This window comes from Mauremys mutica, chromosome 9, assembly GCF_020497125.1.
Source record: "Mauremys mutica isolate MM-2020 ecotype Southern chromosome 9, ASM2049712v1, whole genome shotgun sequence".
NCBI lineage: Eukaryota > Metazoa > Chordata > Testudines > Geoemydidae > Mauremys > Mauremys mutica.
In genome coordinates, this window is record NC_059080.1 from 57,309,578 (window position 1) to 57,332,404 (window position 22,827).

The 22,827-nt window shown below is 44.4% G+C and overlaps 1 protein-coding gene across 2 annotated transcripts in view; it reads right to left on the reverse strand.

The window, feature by feature from the left end:
• Positions 1-12,432: 12,432 nt before the first annotated feature.
• The window catches only part of IWS1 (interacts with SUPT6H, CTD assembly factor 1), a 28,537-nt gene continuing 18,142 nt past the window's right edge, over positions 12,433-22,827 (reverse strand). For both annotated transcript variants that reach the window (XM_045030675.1, XM_045030678.1), the window contains exons 8-14: positions 21,401-21,483; positions 20,280-20,409; positions 18,786-18,903; positions 17,669-17,780; positions 16,592-16,648; positions 16,259-16,370; positions 12,433-12,833 (exon numbers count right to left, since the gene is read on the reverse strand). In XM_045030675.1, the coding sequence (XP_044886610.1) occupies positions 12,702-12,833; positions 16,259-16,370; positions 16,592-16,648; positions 17,669-17,780; positions 18,786-18,903; positions 20,280-20,409; positions 21,401-21,483 (744 nt within the window). In that variant the 3' untranslated portion in view covers positions 12,433-12,701. The remainder of the gene's footprint in view (positions 12,834-16,258; positions 16,371-16,591; positions 16,649-17,668; positions 17,781-18,785; positions 18,904-20,279; positions 20,410-21,400; positions 21,484-22,827) is intronic.

The following is a 22,827-nucleotide window of genomic DNA, read 5'->3' on the forward strand; positions in this document are numbered from 1 at the left end:
TGCTAGATCCCACTGCAATGCCTTCCCAGCCTCAGTGATATTCAGTACCATCTCACTCAATAAAGTCTGGGTCACAGAACTAAGGGCGGAAATGACATGTAACTCACCCACCCCAGTTTGCACTTGTGTCAGCTGTGCCCCAGAAATCAGGCCAGTGGCCTTCTCTAATTGGCCCAATTTCTCATCATGTTCCTGGGTCTTAAAAATATTCCAAACAGCAGCTGCAGAATTGGCCCCATCCCACAAGGATCCGGCCAGATCCCTCTTCTTTCTAGAGGAAATAACCCAGGCCCTCTGTTGTGCTAATCTAATGGCAGCCCCTTGTGAACAATTTGGATATGTAGAGGTGATCTGAAAACTAGATAAAGGCAATGTAAACTTCACAGTCCCTAGTGTAGTGTTAAGTACAGTCCACCGATATTCTGGCACATTTCCCCTCAGTGTAGGTCTATACCACATCTGCTGGTTGTAGACCTGCATATATTTCCGAGAGGCATTAATATCAATAGCATAAGAGGGAGTGTATTGCAATAAAGTACAGGTCACATTATCAGTCACTGGAATGGTCTCAATACAGGTAAAATTTCCAGTAGCAGAACAAACTCTTTGGGTAGTCGTTTGATTATTCACTAATTGGGTAACCAAATAACAATAAGGGCCTCTTGCAGGTAACATAGCACAAATTCCAGGAATAACCATCATATCTACTTCACTATGGAACCCATCAATTTCATTTATAAAGTCTTGGGGCTGATGTGCAGTAATATTATGGATCCCTATTTCCACTGATCCATTTGTTTTCCACTCAATGGTTCTCTCATATGAATTCTGTTGAACTTTAAAAAATAGGCTTTCTGAGCAATATTCTAATAAATCACTAAGATGGGAAGGTCTGGGCCAATGAATCTCATTAGAATATACAATTTCGTTTACATCTGGATAAATTACAGAAGTGATGGCCAGGGTTGAGGGGCTAGTGGGGGTAACCTTCGTGGTAGCAAGGTGCTTTTGGTAGTCATCATCTGAAAGCCAATTAGGGAGGGCAGTACATCCCCAGGGTACTTGTCCATAAGCACAGAGCCCTGCCCCTGGAAGAAATCCAAGCCACCATTCAACCCCACATGCCCAAGCACGCTTCCCACAGTTCCCTCCTTGCCAATAAATGATGCTGCGTTTCTTCCACCAGGGCCAGTTCATAATGTCTCTTTTAGTCAGGAATCCCTGGACTCTGGAGGTGTTTGCAGAACGAATGTATCTCCTTTTCTCCCCCAAAAGCAATTGTGGTCTAGCACGATAAGGGGAAGAGGGTTGTAATGTTGGAATTCCGTTAGAAAAATCCAAAGGCACAGTAGATCTGTCAGAGGATAAGGGAGAGGTTTCTAGCACGTCACCTTGTCCTCTTCTTCCGCTGTCCAACAGGCACAGCAGGGCTAGAAGAAGGAGTACGTTGATCATCAGTAGGAGTGTCCTCCCGAGGTGGAGGGGTCTTTTTGCAGTGCGATGCATGGGTCCAGGCAGGTAGTCCTTGACACTTCACAGCAGTGTTGGTAGTCAACAGGACTTGGAAAGGGCCTTTCCAGCATGGAGCCAGGGCAGTCTTTCTTTGATGGACCTTTATGTAGACCCAGTCTCCCGGTTCCAACGAGTGGCAAGGTTGCACAGGATCCTTCGGTAAGGCTTCCTTCACCTGTGTATAAAAAGACTTAACACATTTCATTAGTGCCTGACAATACTTAAGCATTATATCATCCATCAAATGAATGTCCATCTGAGCTAAGGTCAGTGGGGGTGCAGTTGGTAGTCGCATTGGGCGTCCTGTCAAAATCTCATGAGGGCTGAGTCCAGTCTTTCGATTGGGAATGGCTCTCATACTCATCAGTGCCAATGGAAGGGCATCTGGCCACTTTAAGTTTGTTTCAGCACAAATCTTGGCCAGTTTATTTTTTAAAATCCCGTTCTGGCGTTCCACTGTCCCAGCAGATTGTGGGTGATGAGGGCAGTGAAGGTTGTGTTGGATCTGCAAAGCTGTACATAACTCCTTTACAATCTGTCCAGTAAAGTGAGTTCCACGATCACTGTTGATACTCACAGGGATGCCAAAACGTGGTACAAAATCCTTAAGCAGAAGTTTCACAACAGTCCTGGCATCTGCCTTCCTGCAGGGAAAAGCTTCAACCCAATTGGTAAATACATCAACTAAAACTAATACATATTCATAACCACAACATTTAGACATTTGAATAAAATCAATCTGAATATTTACAAAAGGTCCCCAAGGAGGAGGGTGGGCTGCCTGCTTAGCTTTAACAGCTTTACCAATGTTGTGTTGTTGACAAATCACACAGTGTTGACAGTAGGAATGGGCAACAGAAGGGAAAATGGGTGCAAACCAATCTCGGGCAACTGCAGCAACCATCCCCCCTTTGCTCACGTGTGCCATTCCATGGTATAAGCGAGCAAGATAGGGCAATAACATCTTTGGTGCCACCAGGCGACCATCCGGGGCACGCCAAAGATTATCAGAACGTAAAATGCAGCCAGCAGCACTCCAAGAGTGCTTCTCAGTTCTTGATGCTGCCTCCTGGATCTTAGCCAGATCGTCAAGGGAGGCCAGTGAAGGCTGCTCTATCAGTACACAGGAATGTGCAGCCTGAGGTGCAGAAAGAGCCGCTGCTTTAGCTGCAGAGTCAGCTAGAGCATTTCCACGGGTAACTTCATCATGAGGGGTCTTGTGAGCAGTACATTTAACAACAGCTATAGCTTTAGGCAACAAAAGAGCATCCAAAAGAGCAGATACATAAAAACCATTCTTAATAGGAGAACCAGTGGATGTAAGGAAGCCTCTATATGTCCAAAGCAATCCAAAATCATGAACCACTCCAAAAGCATAACGAGAATCCGTATAGATAGTGACCGTTTGATCTCAAGCCAGAACACAAGCTCGAGTCAAAGCCACAAGTTCAGCTACTTGAGAGGAAAACACTGAAGAAAGGAAAGCACTTTCAACAACAGCACAGGTAGTGCAGACAGCATAACCAGCAACTAATTTACCATTAGAATCTCGCAAACACGAGCCATCCACAAAGCAAAGGAGATCAGGATTTTGCAAAGGCACATCCAGTAAATCATCCCTAGGACGAGTAAGAACAGATGTTACAAATACACAATCATGCGGGTCACCATCTTCAGGCCCAGGCAACTTGTGTCAGCTGTGAAGTCATGCCCAGAAAAGTACGCATTTGAGAAATAGTACCAGGCCTAGGCATATTTAAAATAGCTGAAATACGAGAGTCTGACAAATGACGCTTGCCATGAGAAATATCATGACCAAGATAATGAACCTTGGGTTGACACAGTTGGAGTTTGTCCTGGGATGCTTTGTGACCTTTGGCAGCTAAAGCAGTTAAAAGTGTCAGAGTATCAGTTTTACAAGATTCAAAAGAGAAAGACGCCAGTAAAAGGTCATCCACATACTGTATAAGAACTGATTTTCCAGGGAAAACCACATCATCCAGATCCTTCTTCAGGATCTGAGAAAACAGGGATGGAGACTCAGTATACCCTTGGGGTAACCTGGTCCAGGTATACTGACATCCTTTATAAGTAAAGGCAAACAAATACTATCTGGGTGAATTGGAATAGAAAAAAAAGCTGAACATAAATCTACAACAGTAAAATAAGTGGCTGACGGTGGAATACAAGAAAGAATTGTAGCTGGATTTGGAACCACAGGAAAAGAAGGCAAAACCACAGCATTAATAGCGCGAAGGTCTTGAACAAACCGATAGGTGTTCCTTCCTGGCTTCTTTACAGGAAAGATAGGAGTATTACAAGAACTAATCGTGGGAACAATAATACCCTGTTGTAATAAAGATTCTATAACCGGAGCTATGCCTGCCACTGCTTCAGGACGCAGTGGGTACTGTGGAATCCTTGGCAAAAGCTTAGCAGGGTCCACAAGAATTTTAACCAGCTCGGCTGTTCTAATCTGTCCCACTTCATTTGCATGACGAGACCAGAGATGGGGGGGCACTTGTGACAACAAATGTACAAGGTCAGGGCTGAGTGGAGACTTCGACGCAGCTGGCCCGGATATATGGAGTGTGGCCAACACCAGGTTTGTATTCTCATCAGGAACCTGTAAGAATACGCCATCTGGTGTACAGTAAATGGTACAACCTAATTTACACAACAGATCTCTTCCCAGCAGATTCACAGGAGAAGAAGAACTGAGTAGAAAGGAATGCTTATCTTCTAGAGGGCCAAGAAAAACTTCGAGGGGTACTGTGACAGGATGCGAAACAGGACAGTTTGAAATGCCCACAGCATTAACAGACAAAGTGGACAAAGGAACAGAGGGAAACTCTGAGGATCTCAGAGCAGACCTACTAGCCCCAGTGTCCACAAGACAAGTAACAGATTTACCAGCAATATTACAATCAACAAATGGGCCTTCTTGATTAATAGGAATTAAAGGATTCATGATGCAGTTACGTTCCCTCAGGCTGTCCTAGTAAGGGGTTCCTTGTGGGGAGAAAACAGGAGCTGCAGGATTTGGGAACTGAGTAGGATTTTGAGCTAACCGATTTGGACACTCATTCCTCCAGTGTCCCTCCTGACCACACAAGTGGCATGCAGTGCTCCCAGTCGGGGCAGGATTCTGGGCAGGATATGAGGAACCCCTTCCCATACCTCTCCCACGACCTCGTCCCCGTCCTCTTCTCATTCCCCCACGACCCCTGAGCTGATAAGTTTGTAACTGTAAAGCCATAAGTTTTGTTTCACTAGTTTCTTTCTTCTGGTCTATGCAAGCCGTACAATGATTTGCAACTGTCACCAATTCTGAAAGGGGTTTAGTTTGCCAGCCAATACAAATAGTTCTCAATGGTTGCTGAACCTTTGGCAAGAGTCCCTGAACAAAAGCAGCTCCTACCGCTTCCCTGGCATTATCAGCTGGATCAGTAATTCCTGAATGCTGTTCAAAGACCTTTGTCAGTCGATCAAGATAATCAGCAGGGGATTCTCCCTTATTTTGTTTACAATTTGCAATCTTGGTCCAATCTGTTTTCTTAGGACAAACTTCTGAAATAGAGGTCAAGAGACGATTCCTAGCCTCTGTCAAAGCATCCCCAATACCAGGGTCGGTATCAGGCCAAGCTGCCTGTCTATTAAGCCGTTGCTGAACTTCAGCTGGCAGTACAAAGTTGATTAATATCTGCCCAAGATGGATTATAGCACTGAATCACTGTCTGGAGCTCTTCTCTAAACTTTACTGGCTCCTCCCTGATTTTAGGAAATTCTTTCACCAAGTTTCTAAGATCTCCAGGTGTCCAAGGGGCATGTACCTTAACTAACCCCCCTATAGCTCCAGCTCCAGGCAAGTCTCTTAAAGGAGCCTGGAGTGCCTGTGTCGTGCTTCTAAGAAAGTAGCCGGCATTATTATCAGCAGAGGCAGGGTTAACCGGACTACTGGTGTCAGTCAGTAGGGAAGAAGATAATTCTTCCGAAGAAGGAGAATGAACAACGTGTGCAGTTGATATTTGCGGCGGCGAGACAACCACTGCCTGCACAGTCCGAGAAGGGGGAGCCGTGGGGGGAACGGGCTGCGGCTGTGGAATGCTGCTAAAAAAATCCACTATGTCTTCTGCAGTCTCCTCCTCACTTTCAGGCTTAACTAATTGAGGATAAAGAGAAGCAGAGGGCTGCACTGGAGCAGGAAGACATTTGGATGTCTTACATTTAAGTTTTAAATCCTGTACTTCAGTTTTTAATTTCTCCTGGGAGTCCTTCAGACTCCACACCCGAGACTCATGGAGTCTCTTTGTTGCTTCCTCCCACCAAGACAGAAACTGCTCGCACTGTGCAGCAGAGGCGTGTGATTTAAGGGTTTCTCTGAGGTATGTAAGTTTATCTAATTCAAAGGTACCTTCTAATGGGCATTGTTTAAATGAATTTTCACGCGTGTACAGATTCCAATCATTTAAATACCTGCAGGTTTTAGGACCATAATGTACGTACATGTAATATGCTGGGGTACCCTTAGGGGGTAAAGTGGAAAGTTTAGACTGTTCCCCCCACATTTTCCAGTCACACCAACTGAGGGGGTCCCTGTCCGCGCTAGCGGACCAGAATCTAAGGATCCCTCCCTATAGGGCACTCACGTACAGGAGAGACTCACAAGAAAGACTACGACCCTCGTACACCTCCTTTCAGCAAAGAGCGTCGGCTAGTCTCTGGGAGATAAAGCCGCGTACTCTAATTGCTTCCAGGGAGACGATCAGATTGTCAGTAGCCCACACAGAAGGGAAAGGGGAGGGAAGATGGGTTCACACACTCCTAGACCCAGGCAGCTTCCTCGCCGGACTATGCCAAGATGCATCGTTACCTGGTCCGGACCAATACTATGAGGCGGTATGACAATCCCTCTTGAGGCGGTAAAAACCCCTCAGCACCGGTGCATTCTAATGCATTACCTTATGCATTACCTGTTGGCCAACTCAGCAGTTCCCAGTACTGCTATAAACTAACCTTATTGGGGCCTCTCCCCAATACCACTCTGCATTTGATCCTGCTGCACAGTCAATAAGTTCAGATGGCGTGAGCCCAGCAGAAACAGACGTCCCCCACAGACAGTCCTCCTCCGATACCCCAATAGAGATTTCAAAAGGTCTCTTACCTCTATTGTGGCGCCATGGGGTTCGAAGGGGAACGATCCGTAGCAGCCGTCTGTGTGTCCGTGGGCATTGCCATCCCGGACGAGCCCCCAAATTGTCGAAGAAAAACTCAGTTCTCGCTTTTTGTTTGGGTGCAGCAAAATCAAAATACTTTATTAAATACTCTAGTGAACACAAGAGGGAGAGAGTGTCAGGAACTGGGTTGCCCCTTTTCCTGGACGGATCTCTCTCAATTAGTAAACAATCATAACAATTTTTATACCTTCGTAACAGACAGTGGCTAGCAAACCTGGAGACAGTAGAAGTAAACATTTGCATTTGTTTATACATAAGCCTATTCGTTATCTTATTTGTCTGCAATACTAGAACAGAAAACAAGACTGCAATTCACAAGGTCGTAACGACTTTTCACACAATTCACTCTGTACCAGATATCTTATAGAATACAGGTCACATCTTAACTTCTGCTAATTAGCTAACATACATTAAGATCCCTTCAAACCTTTATTAATTAATTCTTGGCCTCCACAAGGCAAACAGCCCAGTAGGAATGGCCATCTCTGTCCCCTTACTTGAATTTCAGCCAGGTTACCATGAACTATATCACTCTCCTGAGGATAACACAGCGAAATAAAGAACGGATGTTGCTTGAATGCCAGCAATCACCGGGACCATACGCAGCTAGGCTTTGTCATGCAATGATACCAGACTACTTGCTTCATGCATAGCATGGTCAAGTGTCCTACCATGGAGGACGGAATAAAGCAGCGCTGCCCAGAAACCTTCTGCAAAGGCTTTTGGAGTACCTCCAGGAGAGCTTCATGGAGATGTCCCTGGAGGATTTCCGCTCCATCCCCAGACATGTTAACAGACTTTTCCACTAACTGTACTGGCTGCGAATGCATCCCAAGTCCTCACGCCAAATTAATCATTAAAAAACGCTTGCTTTTAAACCATGTCTTATATTTACAAGGTACACTCACCAGAGGTCCCTTCCATGGCTTCATTGTCTGGGATAGTTGCTTGGGAGGGCTGCGAGGGTAATTCCGTCAGGGTGAGAAAAAGCTCCTGGCTGTTGGGGAGAACGGAGTGCTGTGTGCTCTCTACAAGCTCGTCCTCCTCTTCCTCCTCATCTTCCCCGTCCGCAGAATCCTCAGCCATGGCTGCGATTACCACCCCCACCTCAGAATCCACGGACAGGGGTAGTGGTGGCGGACCCGCCCCCTAGAATTGCATGCAGCTCAGCGTAGAAGCGGCATGTTTTCGGCCCTGCCCCGGACCTTCTGCTTGCTGCTTTGGTTTTCTGGTAGGCTTGTCTGAGCTCTTTAACTTTCACACGGCACTGTACTGAGTCCCTAGTGTGGCCTCTCTGCATCATGGCCTTGGAAATTTTTTCAAATGTTTCTTCATTTCGTCTTTTGGCACGGAGTTCCGTTAGCACGGAAGCCTCTCCCCATACAGCGATCAGATCCAGTACCTCCCGTGCGGTCCATGCTGGAGCTCTTTTTCGATTCTCAGGAGACTGCATGGTCAGCTATGCTGATGAGCGCTGCATGGTCATCTATGCTGATGAGCTCTCCACGCTGGCCAAACAGGAAATGAAATTGAAAAGTTCGTGGTGCTTTTCCTGTCTACCTGGCCAGTGCATCTGAGTTCAGATGGCTTTCCAGAGCGGTCACAATGGTGTACTGTGGGATAGCTCCCGGAGGCCAACACCGTCGATTTGCGGCCACACTAACCCTAATCCGACATGGCAATACCGATTTGAGCGCTACTCCTCTCGTCAGGGAGGAGTACAGATATCAGTATTAAGAGCCCTTTATATCGATATAAAGGGCTTCGTTGTGTGGACGGGTTCAGCGTAAAGTCGGTTTAACGCTGCTAAATTTGGTATAAACGCGTAGTGTAGACCAGACCTCAGGCAGCACTGCGCTGTCGCACCTACCCCTTGCTCCCATGGCCCATGAAGCCTGGACAGTAGTAAGGAGCAGTTAAACTACAGGCTGAGCAAGTGCAGAATGGTGGTAGAATGTGCCTTTGGAAGTTTAAAAGCTCTCTGGCGATGTTTGCTGACTAGGTCAGACCTCAGTGCAACCAACATTCCCATTGTTATTGCTGCTTGCTGTGTGCTCCATAATATCTGTGAGACTAAGGGGGAGACATTTATGGCAGGGTGGGAGGTTGAGGCAAAGCACCTGGTGTCCAATTTTGAGCAGTCAGACACCAGGGAGACTAAAAGAGCACAGCAAGGCATGCTGCACATCAGAGAGGCTTTGAAAACCAGTTTCATGACTGGCCAGGCTACGGTGTGACAGTTGTGTGCGTTTCTCTTTGATGCAAACCACCCCATTTGTTGATTTTAATTCCCTGTAAGCCAACCACCCGCCCCACTTCAAAATTAAGTAACTATTGTTTTGAAACCATGCATTTTCTTTATTAAAAAAAATGAGATAACGGACAAGGTAGCCCAGGTGGGGTGGGGGGAGGAGGGATGGACAAGGCCACATTGCTTATTGTAGCCACACTAAAAATCAAACTGTTTGAATGACAGCCTTCTGTTGTTTGGGCCATCCTCTGGAGTGGAGTGCCTGGGTGCCTAGAGCCTCCCCTCGCCCCCATGTTCTTGGGCATCTGGGTGAGGAGGCTATGGAACATGGGGAGGAGGGGAGGCTGTTATACAGTGGATGCAGCAGGGACCTGTGCTCTTGTTGGATTTCCTGCAGCTCCAACAGATGCTTCGTCATGTCCATTTGCTCCCTGATTAGCCTCAGCATCGTGTCCTGCCTCCGCTCTTCACACTCACTCAATTCTTTCCTAGCCTCTGCCACTGAATGCCTCCATGCATTAAGCTGTGCCCTATCAGTGCAGGTGGACTGCATGCGCTTGGAAAACATGTCCTCACCTTCTAATCTGTGATGACCTCAGGGACTGAGATGATGCCGGGGAGCATAGAAACATTCTACGCTCTACGATTCTGGGGGGACTGCATGGTCACCTGTGTTGCTACGTGCTGCTGAGTTCGTCACGCTGACCAAACAGGAAATGAAATTCAAAAGTTCCCAAATCTTTTCCTGTGTACCTGGTTAGTGCATTGGAGTTCAAAGTGCTGTCCAGAGTGGTAACAATGGAGCACTCTGGGATAGCTCCCAGAGACCAATACCATCAATTTGCATCTACACTACCCCAAATTTCATCCAGCAAGGTCGATTTTAGCACTACGCCTCTTGCTGGGGAGGCATATGGAAGTTGATTTTAAGAGTCTTTTAAGTCAACGGAATGGGGTTGGTTGTGTGGACACATTCATATTAAAATCCACCTAATGTGGCTAAATTCGACCTAACCCCATAGTGTAGACCAGGGTAAGAAAGGGAAAAAAGTATCATTAGCCCCATAAAGGCATTCAAGCCCCAGACAATTTTATGACTCTACAGGGTTTAACATTCAAGTTAGATGATTGTTCGCAGCAGAGGATGCAAGATTAGTGGTTTTCTGAGTAAGTCTCAGACTGGTGGGAGCAGCTGATGGGATAAAAAAATTAGACGAGCTCTTTTACTGTGAAAGCTTACATGCCGTATACAATTGATTTTTGCTGTCAGACATGAAATAGTGGTGAACAAACTTGGAAAACCCAGTAATACTATGAGAAACAACTTTTCTAAAAGACAAAGGGGGCAGGGGGAAAGAGGACCCAGCCTCTTCATTTAAGAATGTCACATAGCCTTCCACATAAACAAACAGGTGGAACAAAACATTAATTTAGAATAAGATTGCAGAATTAACTCTCTCTTCTCACCAAGCAGGACTGTTACCACAGTATGTTAAAGACCATCACACAGCTGGCCTCAGGTTCAAATATCAAACAGCACCTCTTGTGCAGTATTTGGAAGTGATAGAAAAGAATTCCTTCCCACTTCAATTTTTTTAAGGTCGCATGAGACCAAACATTCAAATTTACTATTAAGTTTTCAGAGTTCAAAAATAATAGGCATTCAAATTAATAGAAATCTGTGTCCTTTCACCCTCACTCCTCAAAGCATTTAACCCCTGGGAGAGAATTAAATGCAACTTTAACTATTATTTGATTCCCATCAACTTGAAAGGAAAAGTCTGCTCATTTCCTATTGCAGGAAAGGCCATCAACTCTTGGAGCAGTTGATAAGTGGAAAAAAGTACAATGTAGAGCTACAGCACAATCTGCAATTTTAAATTTCAACCCTTCCCCATGTGGGGAGTGGCAGACTGCTTCATTCAACCATGAAGCAAATAGCACTAAAATACTCATGCATCAATGACAGAGGAAAAAGCTTAGTTGAAGAAGGAAGCTCTAAGGGCCAAATTTAGCCCTGATATTTTATATCACTTCATGGGTTTCCATAGAGTTGCACCTAATTCTGTAGCAGAAATGGAATTTGGCTGCACCTTTTTTCAAGGAATTCTTAATAAACTAAATCAATTACCATAAGGATGTAGTTGAACAGATACTGTACCTTAACAGAAAGCCATGCAATTCAATGCAACAGTCGACAACTCAAGTTCAAATAATAGGCTCTAGATCAGAGTCTATGGGTTTGCTTCTCTGCATCATTGTCAGTTCCCTGCTACTTCTCACATCAGGCCTTTATTTTTCATGACCATGGTCCAAGCTCAGTTTCAGAGGGAACAAACTGGAAGAGGAAGCATCCAGTTGCCTGGAGTTCTAATTTTTTCCAGCAGAAGCCATAGCATGCTAAGTGCTTTCCACATCAGTGGTTTGAGCATTGGCCTGCTAAACCCAGGGTTGTGAGTTCAATCCTTGAGGGGGCGATCTGGGGATTTTGTTGGGGATTGGTCCTGCTTTGAGCAGGGGTTTAGACTAGATAACCTCCTGAGGGCCCTTCTAACCCTGATATTCTATGAAGGCAACAGAACTCTTGCCTCAAGAAACTCACTGTGTATCCACTCTGATTGTAAAGTGTTATGTGCTTACTTGGAAAGATCATTGTTTTCTCACTGAACACCAAACCTCTTGAAGGGACCAGCATCCTCTCTCTCAGCCCGTTTTACAGACACCAAGAACAGTTTCAGAGATAGAGGTACACAATTCCACTCTAGTCTTTTTTGCAGCAAAGACGAAATAGCAATATGGTCATCTAGGGGTTTTATGGGCCATTTAGCAAAGAAAATATCCAGCACTCTAAGTCAGGCTGCTTGAGCACCCCTGATATCCTAAAGATTCACCCTTATAGCTCAGTTTTTAAGACAGTGAAAGTAATTGAACTAAGGACAATTTTCTTTAGTTAAGATGACATCATACTTCACAGTACTGCTCACCAACTGCAGCTATTTGCTCTGTATCATTCACCCTTAAAGATTTTGCCTTGATCTTTTATCAGTGATGACTAAATGTTGTGCAATCTTAGGTCAAACAATCATTTTAGTCACTGGAACTTTCAGCTCTACAAAGCTTCAAATTTTTAGACATGCACACAAGTCTTACCTTCTTGGGGTCTACACCATGAGATGAAAAATTACTAGTGGGAGACAGTCACTGTTTAAGGTGTTTGGAGAGCTGCAGGTGTCAGCTTTGATGTCAAAAGGCAGAATAGGTAATTAAAATAAAATCACTGGCCCCGAAATAAAGGAAAAAACTGAAGAGCTAGATGGTATGAACAGAATTCACAATTACTAAGTGAATGCTTGCTTCTAAACATTAGGTATTTACTGTCTTGTCCTGGCTGTCTCCCCACCCCACCCCTTTGACCAATCAACAGACACCCCCCAAAAAACAGAAGTATATTTTATTGTCTAAAGTGGGCAGCAGTACAACAAGTATTTGATCTGTACAAAGGACACAACAGAACAAATTTAAATACAGTCAGGAGGGGAAATGTCCCAGGATTCACAATCCTCAGACAACATTTTATATCAGAAGCTGAACAAACGATTTAAAGATACACTAAAAAAAACAATGTTAAAAAATTTCAAGGTCTCCAAAGAGTCTATGGGTGCAGATCTCTCAGCAGAGATCAAGGAGTATTCTGTGAAGGGTCACAATGGCATCTTATTGCCTTCAATGCTGATTTTCACTGCATGGGCTGATCTGCTTTTTTTCCTGATATCTGTGAACTTCCGCATCTGTTTGTCCAGTCGACTTACCCCTTTCTTAGAGGTGCCTTGGTACTAAAAAAAATAAATAAAAAACTTAAAATTACCACTGAAAAACACAGAAGCAAGCCCAGAGATTCAAGAAAGATGAAGCATGCATTGTTAAGTCTTCCAGCACCTGTTGCCCTGCAATGAGGGTTCTGATAAAGTTCCAGAAAAATTCCAACAGGTTTTTTGGGACAGAAGAATCCCACAAGTATATGCACTACAAACACACACAGCACACAATAAAAGCTTTCAGAATAAAGAAAATAAAGTGGCCATTTCATTGTCCACATTCTAGCTAAATGCACAATAGTTAGAATAGTTCTTAGAAACTGCATTAAACATAATCTAGTGCAGGGGTTCTCACAACAAAATTTTAGGTGGCCTCAGAGTGCGGCCACCAATTCTTGCTGGTGGTCGCGCTGACAATTTTTCCTAAAATACTTAATTAACTTTAGGAAAAATAAATAAATATGCACATATACATGTCCAAATCTTTGTAATTTATTTATGTAGGGTTTTTTTTGTAGACTCAATAATACAAATAATGTACAATTGTCCCTATTCCTTAGTGGACCGATACAGAATAGAAACACAAATAAGGTGTTTTGCCTGTTTTGCTTTTTCTGGTGGGTTTTTTTTTCTTCTTTAAGACTTGCTAGCTAGTAAGTCTGCTTTTCTGAAAAGTGATATTTGTTAATATCACTTTTCACAGAAGACTGGGGGACAAATTAAAACCTGGATGGGGAGGTAGGTAAGGAGGCAGGAGGGCCAGGGGGGACTGAATGAGGGGGTGGAGGAGGCAGTGGGGGTCAGTCCAGGCCTGCGGTCCTGCTGCACAAGTGGGGGCTGGAGGAGGCAGCAGGCGCTAGGGGCGACGTGGGGGTGGGGTGGGTGAGAGCCTGGGGCCAGAGCCCGAAACCCTGCAGCTAGGGGACACAGCCTGCGGACCACCCACCACCCCAGGGCTGAAGCCCAAAGCCCAAGCTGACCGCCCCCAGGAAGGGGGGGGGGAAGAACGCCCACTGGTCACCTGGCTCCTACAGTATTTGTGGCTCCAGGAGGGGGCTGGGAACAACACCTGCTGGTGACCCTGGGGGAGGGGCCGCTGCTTTGCCCCCCACCAACCACCACCCAGGAGGCTGTGACCACAAGAAAAGCCCCTGGTGGCCACATTTGAGAAACGCTGATCTAGTGCCAGAAGTACATTTCATCACAGCTTCATAAACTGCAGGTTTCCTGGTGGTGGCTAATGTGAGGACATGACCATACTTGGTGATGTTAATTGGTCAACTGAAAGTGATTCTACAGGTCACCGTAATAGGCACCAACAAGACTGGAGAATACTGGGAAATGTAAGTGGAAAGGAGAAAAAATGCCTGAGAAAAACTGTCCACAAAGTATTACTATTACAGGTGTGCTTGCATTTCATTTCTGTATTTTGACTATTTGCAACCGGAAGGCTGAGATGCAGTTATGTTGCATAGACAAACTGTAAAGGCTCTGCAGAACTGTACAACAGAAAGACAGCAGGGCCCTTTCAGTCAATAAGCAATATTTCCTTGAAAAGATGAGTATTCAGACTGTATCCCAACACAACGTGCAGTAATAATAAATTATGGAGACTCAGGGAAAGAAAAGGGTTTGGGAGATCGGATAGAAAAGGGTTTGGGAGATGTCTTCAGAAGCTCAGCTTTTACTTGTTGGGAATCCAAATGGTACCCAGTCCATAATCAGATTCAGACCATTAGTAAGGTAGCAGCTCTCCAACACCTGGATCCAGACAGACATTCTATTCACAATACAGAGAGAAAACTGATTCCTGACTGGAATTATATGCAGGGCTTCTCTGCTTTTTCATTTATTTTCTACAATAATTAAAAAAAAAATGAAATATGAAGCTGAAGAGTGGCAGGGATATTCTAGCACTATTTGCACTATCCTTTCTAGCCATCAATTTCTGCCATCCCCGCTCAAAGAACTGGAATATAGAAACTAAGTTGTCAAAAGAAATTCTGGTTAATATTTATTACTTGTTCTCTCTCCACCTCAGATCCTCAGCAGAGGATCAGCCTTCCTCCAGTCCCCAGAAGACTCTCTTGCCTTATACTGTCACTTACTCCTTAAGGCCTTGCAACACAAATAACTTCCTAGACCAAAAAGGGTTGAAGGGTTTCTTCTTTTAGATCTTGTTCATACTACTAAAAACTCAGCCACAGAGGCTATTATGAAGTGACAATGAGGTACTAAATTAAGAGCTAAGAGTGCTCGTTCTGTGTCATTTCCTAGGTAACTGTTTCAATTAAACTGGAGGCCCTAATTAAAACATAAACATGTTTTACAACGTTACACCTGCTCATCTCAGATTACTCAGAGGTGGCTTCCTTTTTACTTAGCTGCCTACCAAAGATATTTTTGTGGGTGGGTATTTTAAATAATACCTGCCATCAGGGCATGTGGAAAAGCTGTAGTGGCAGGATCATGGCAGAAGTTATGTGCTACATCAGATTATTTTCTGAATCAATTTGCACAATTGTAGGTCACAGTACAGACATTACGGAGATTAAAAGAGACGAGCTGCCTATGTGCAGGTTAGTGAATTCACACTACTTCCACTGGATGTGCAGACTGCCAACTGAAGCACATGCACTGTTCATACCTCCCTTAAAAGATACCTCTAAAACTTGAGGAAGGCAGAGTGTCAGGGCTACAGGGGCATCCTGTTGCCTTCAATGCTGAATTTGATGGCTCGATGCACTTTGCTGAGTCGTTTCTGTTCAGCAAATCGTCTCTTGTGCTTTTCCAAGCGACTAATACCTTTTTTAACACTCCCGGGCTAGGAACAACATCTCAATTAATGAAAGGAAGGAAAAATTATGACAGCAGAATCTAATGATCTCTCCTTCCTCTTACATTTTGTTTGCCATATGAAGATACTGACATCGCTATGAATTAACTAGTACAAGATAAATGGATGAACCAAGGTGGAATGCATGGGCCACATTTAGTGGCAGAATGTTAATACTTACCAAGTGTTTGATTTCTCATAGCTCTGGGAAAGCCAACAGGAAGGCCAAGTTCTAAAACTTGGAAGTGGGTAAGAGGAGTTATAGTAAGAGACTTCTTTGATTCCAAGATGGTCTAGAGCAATGGGTTTTCAGTCAGAGTCTTAACCTTGATATAAATAGCTTGCTCCTCTGTGTCAGTTATTGATTTTCATTTGATCTTATACGAGATAAACCATTTAATAGGATTTATAGAGTCCACCTATGAGCAGGACTTATGGTCCTTAGACTACAATAGACGTAACAGTAAAGTGGTGCACAAGGGCCAATGGCACCTGAAATAATATAGCAGTGATTAAAGGATCAACTGATTCTCAGTCTTAACCACAGAGTTTCTAGATATAGGATCAGCATAAGACACTAATTTCTTCCCTTTGCTCTGTGGCTTACCCTGGAAGATTCCATTTCCACATTCCACTTGGGTCTGACCACATAATCCTTGTTGGAGGGCATTGGAACCCTTGCACGAGCACAAAATCCAGGATCACCAGGCCTAAGAGCTCTGGGAGAACAAAAGAAAGTATGTATGTTAAATAGATCACTCTCACACAGAAAGATATACAATCAATACAATCCCTTCAATCAGCTGTATTTTCTGACACCTTTAAAAACACAAAGCACCACCACTTCAAGCATCTGCATTTTCATTACAAAGAGAAAACAAACAGCTGCAGTGACAGTCTTGTCATCATTGCTAGGATGCTGCGAAAAAAGAGAACTTACTTTTCTTCTCCTGTTAACACCTTCTCCAAGTCTCTGCGAGGGGTCTGACCACCAGAACTGTACAGACAAAGCAGAATGTTACAGCTGCAGACAAATACAGGGTTTCCTCCATAGGACAAAGACCACTTATCACAGCAGCCTCTCCCCCACGTATTCAAAATATCTGATGTTGCTCTGGAGCTGCATCTATGAACTACACAATAAAGTAAAAACCCACCACATTAAAATAAGATCCACCAGCTCAAACAGAACACAAACCAACCTAAAGGAGTGCTACAAGGGCAAACCCCATAACTCTTGGGCAAATTCACTCCAAATAAAAAGGGACCAAGTCTATTTAAAAAAAAGGCTTCACAGATACAAAAAATATGCAGAACAAAGGAGGAGGCCAAAACCATAAACAAGAGTAAATGCAAAAACAAGTGGTGGCTTGTGACTAAGGCTGACCCATCTGCCAGATGATGACAAAGCAAGAAGTAATTACTCAACTTCTTAGAGCCAAGATTATGGATAGCAATATTTACCAATACTAAGTGCTTTAACTATATCCCTTTGGCATGCTGGCACTCAGTCCAGATTATGGAGAGCAGGCATAACCAACACCACTGCTACTCTCAAGGAACCAGAGCAACTACCTGGGTGAATTTCAAGTAAAGAGTGCTATAGCAGCACATTAGAGGAATTAACCTGCACGGGATTCCTGGTTGTGATAGCGGCAACAGAACAATTATGTCTGTCTGTCTCAGAAAAGGAGTAGATTTTCTGGATAGATTAAAATAACAGCGACTTGACTACCATCACACATGGGGCTTCACGCTGAGAGAGCAGTCAGGAGGGCCCCAATTTAGAAAGGAAAACCTCAGTTCATTATCCAGTGTAGAAAATCTTGCAACACATTTTAAATTGGACATGGGTAAAGACAACAGCAATCTACTAAGGGGAAAGGATTGCTTAGAGGAAGCCTGCAGGTTTCCCCTAACACTTTATTAGCAAGTTATCTGATCTACCATATTGGTCAGGTTTCCTAAACAGAGTCTCAGATTCACAACATTCTTTGTCCATATTTGTAACTCCTACCTGCTCAATCGCCTTCGCTGAGGCATCTGTTCCAAATCCCTCTGCTCCCTTTCCTCCCTTGTCATTCCTTTGTAGTTTGAGGTAAGGCCAAAGATGGGTCGAGACCATTCATCTGTAAAAAGAAACATTTCAATGCAGAAACAGTATCACTGGGCACATACGTTTTACTTGCAGTGAACTTCAATGGGTCTAAATGCAACTTGCAACAGCTTAAGGCTAGTGTTTGTGCTGCTTGTCTTTTTAACTAATAGGGTTTTAACCACTTTTAGTGTCTCATGTCAGAACGAGGTGACTTCTAAAACCCAACCTATTGGATTATAAAGTGAGTTCTTGCCCATCTATAGAGCTTTGGAAGAAGCATTTAGTGTCATGAGTGTCAAGGAATTACAACATGTCATAGCAGATGTGGTTTCAGATAATTAAGGCTAAGATTTTGTCATGGATATTTTTAGTAAAAGTCACAGACAGGTCATGGGCAATAAAGAAATATTCACGGAAACTGTGACCTGTCCCAGATTCACTAAAAATATCCATGATAAAATGGGAAGGGGCTTGGGCAGCTGCGAGGTGGCTGGGAGCTGCGAGGGGCCCCCTGCCCTGCTGGCCAGAAAGCTGCGGGGGTCCCCCTGCCCTACTGGCTGGGGATATGCGGGGGTCCCTCGCTGTCCATGGTGGCTTGGAGGCCCACTGCCTCAGGTGGTGGGGGTGCCTCACAGCTCCTTGCCACTGCGGGAGGAAGCGGGACCCTGCAGCTGCCGGAGCAGAAGTCATGGAGGTCTTTGGAAGTCACGGATTCCGTGACTTCCAGCGACCACCGTGGCAAAATCGTAGCCTTAAAGATAATGTATACCTGTTGTGCTCCATACACACTACAACTTGCAGTCCTTCAGTTTTTATAAAAAAAATCAAAGAACTAAATGTAACACGTCTTGTCAGAGATTTGAACATGTAAAGCAATGTTACACAGATTAATCTATGATCATATAGATTCTCTTATATCACCAGTTCAATTTGCTCTACATAGAACAGAAAATCAGTGTGTGGAAGAAACAGAGGTTAAACACTAAAATGAGACCTCTGTGAGCAGACACGGCGTTATAGGGAGAGGTTTACATACTGATTAGCTTCCCTGCCATGTCCTTGTTGGGTCTTGACTCCTTGGGGTGCTTGTAGAGGTACATCACAGCTCGTCCAATTCCACTGTGCTTCAGGGTCTCTTGGCTCACACTAGGCAGCTGGAGGAGAGAAAAATATTCAGTAAACCATGAATGACATCTGATCTTACTGGTGCCAGATATTAACAAAAACTAAGCCCAATAGTTAGCGTACAAAACTGAAAGCAGAGTATATATTTTGTTACTAACTTGCTATTGTCATCATAGCTACAAAAACACTCCAGAGACCTTTTTTAATCAAACAGCTATATTGGAATTGCAGTCTATCGCTATCTGGCTCTGAAGCAATAGTTTGTTGATAATGACAAAAAGATCTCTCAGTGGGTTGTTTCTTTCAGTTTTACGGCCAGGGATTAGCATAATGACTTGTTTAATAGAGTAAATAAGGGAAAAATCAAAACAGTGATCAGGATTAAAGAATTGAAGTTTCCTAGTTGCCCTAGTTGCCCAAGCTTTGTTCAGCCAGACGACATTTGTATGAGACAGGAAAAGCCTCTTAAAGCAAACTCAACATTTGTTTCAGAGTTTGATCCTCCCTATGCCTCACCACTATGGTCAGTTGATAGCAGCATCCATACTGCATCTCACTACTACCTCCACATGCCATTTCCTGAAACGTACGTTCTGAGTTAAAAGTTCATAAAGGCTCATCACTTTAAGGCTGCGAGTCTGTCACGGAGGTCTGGGAAGTTCAGCAGCCGATACGACTGGCCTGTGGCCTGCCTGAGCTGCTCAGGCAGCCCCCAGGCCAGCCGTACCTATCACTGCTGGGGCAGTCCCGGGCTACTACGCCCGTGCGCCCACCCCCCCAGCAGCAGCCAGAGTTTGGGTGCGGGGGGTTCAGGGCGGGGGCATGTGAAGGAGTGAGGGCTTGGGGTGGCGCTTACCTCAGGAGGCTCCCCAAAAGTGGTGACATGTCCCTCCCTCAGCTCCTAGGCGGAGGCGCAGCCAGCCAAGTGGCTCTGTGTGCTGCCTCCGTCTGCAGGCACTGCCCCCACAGATCCCACTGGCTGCAGTTCCCAGGCAATGGAAGCTGTGGAGCGAGTGGTCGGGGTGGTGACAGCACGCATAGACCCCGGGCCATGCTTCTGCCTAGGGGTTTGCAGGGACATGCTGGCCACTTCTGGGAGCCCTGCGGCACCGGGTAGGGAGCCTGCGAGTCCTCCCTCGTCCCCCACAGCAGCAGCAGGGGTCCCAGGCCACATGCCCCCGGGCCGCCCCCTACCCCAGAGCACCCAAGTTTTAGTCAGGGGTATATAGTACAAATCATTGACAGGTCACGAGCCATTAATTTTTGTTTACTGTCCATGACCTATCCATGACTTTTACTAAAAATACCCGTGACTAAAACATAGCCTTACTCTTCACTAATGAACAGATTCAGCAAGCAGGATGCAAGTCAGACCAAGGCAAACAGCTAGGCACCAGCTTCTAACCTCTTGCAGGATCTTCAAGAGCTCGTCACGTATCTTTAGTGCTGGTAGACTCCGATCTGGAAGAGGGGAAAGCCACTCTTTGATGGCCGACATCACACCACTGTCAATGAAAGTTTCCTTAAGGTCCTGTCTGGAAAGTTTAGAATAAAGGAAGGTCAGCGTTTCAAGAACAGCTATGTCCCACTTCAGAGACCTGGTTAATGCAAGCTCTAAAAACCACCTACTCCTCTTGCTGCACAGATACATCCACTTACAAGACTTGGGCCTTGCTCTTGGTTTCTCCACAACAGACATTATTCTATAGTGGCTCCCGAATACAGAGAAAGTGACCCCATCAATCTCTTACTCCAAAACTTATGACATAAGCCAGTGGTTCTCAACTGGGGTCCGGGGCCCAATGGGCGGGCCGCGAGCTAGTTTCAGGGGGCCCGCCAAGCAAGGCTGGCATTAGACTTGCTGGGGCCCATGGCAGAAAGATGAAGCCCTGCCATATGGGGCTGAAGGCCAGGGCCCTGAGCCCTCCCAGCCGAGGCTGACGCTGAAGCCTGAGCAACTAAGCTTTGCAGGGCCCCCTGTGGTATGTGGTCCCTGGCAACTGCCCTAATTACTGCTGCCTAACGCTGGCCCTGGCTTTTATATGCAGAAAAACAGTTGTTGTGGCACAGGTGGGCCGTGGAGTTTTTACAGCATGTTGGGGGGGTGCCTCCGAAAGAAAAAGGTTGAGAAGCCCTGACATAAGCTACAGAACTAAAGGAAATACTTGTTCCAAACAGCAACTGAGATCTATAAAACTACTCAAGCTGTTGAAAGAAATCAAAGCTATCAAGCATCTCAGCATAGATTAAATAGGGGAAAGCCAGGCAGCCATTACTTCACAGCATGTGGTTTCTATACATTGTATCCTCAGCATGGCAACACATTTTAACTCATTTCAAGATAAGGGATCTTTTTTTTTTTTTTAAATTATCTTTCTGAGAAGCCACCTAAACTCCAGCACATTGTAGCTAGAACAGAAAGGAATCGGATTTTTTTAGCACACACTCAGCATCAGAGGGTTAATATATGTAGCCTTCCCAGTATTCCCCCAGGAGAATAAGTAATGAGGAGACTCAAACACTTACTTTTTAAGGTGCATAACTACAGTTGGCAGCAAAGTTAGCTTTTTTAGTGCCGGTTTCTTCTGTGTATTCAGCTGTCTATCTTCCTGTGGGGAGTTCATGAAGAGAGAATTTCAAAATAATTATTTCAAAAGAAGAGAAGAGTAGCAATAAACCCCAACTCTTCAGACAGTCATAGCAAAATGATTTGTATTCTCTTGCAGGAGAATGGCTATCTGGGAAACGACATTAACCCTTGAAGGTGGATAATTCACTAATTGAGATGTATCCAAACTCCAGTTGTGAAGCAACTCTTGCCTTCATGTGGCCCTAAAACCTGCTTAAAGAAAGATTTCTCTAAGAAGTCTCAAACTTAGTCAGTCAACATTTTCCTTAAAACATGGTAAATTGGAAAGGGGAAATTCCCAGTAAAATTATTCACTTTTTCTGCTTCAGTTCTATTGTAATTCCAGAACCCAATTTAGAGTTTTGTAAAAAGTTCTGCACATTATACATGGGTAGCCAATCTACAGAGCTATTTAATAAAAGACACAAAAAACCTACTCAAATATATATAAAATGTAAGTATCAAGGCCACAGAAAACATAAGACAACACATGCGTTCGATGTAAAATGCATGCAAAGAGCTAATTTAACCTAGAAGTTTTGGGCAAAGCACAACACATTATACTACTAATTTACCACCACCCAGATTGTGCTTGGGTACTTCAAAAAACAAATAGAAAGACGTGGTCCCAGTTCCAAAGGGCTTATTATCAAAGGCTTTGATCCTAAAAAGACTTGTGGCAAGGGCCTGACTTTACAGATGCAAAGAAATCCCATTACAGTCAACAGACCTGCGCCTTGATCACCTCATGTTGACTAGTACAACAACTTCTTTTCTCACCTCCTACTCTCAAGACTATCCAACATGCTGGAACTGAAAATCTTTCTTCTTTCCAGTGTTCCAACCTTATCACTCCATTTGAGACACTTTACTGGCATCTTGTCCTTAACATCAAGGCTCTACACAGCTTTCTTCTATATTTAATTTCTCATCTCCCATGCTTTTCCCTCTCACAATGTCTGCACTTCCTGTTTCTTTCAGTCTCACTTTCTCAATGTGATTCACTGCCTTTTCTGCTATCTAGCCTGGAAAAGTTTGCTCCTTCTCATGCTTCAAACGACCTAATTCCTTCCTTAAAACTTCTTTGGGTTACCTTTACAACCTCTACACTACATACTCTTCCCTAGAGTATGACTTTACATAGATACTCAGAGCCAAAAAAGGCAACAAAAATACACTAAATATGCATAATCTGCTTTCCTTGAGAAAGGATGCTCTGCCATCAGTTGTTCCTTTCCCATAATTCTGTTGTCTTGCCATCATCTACCATGGTGTGCTGTTATTAGCAATGCTGTAGGTAATCTAAAGATGGTTTCAATCCCAA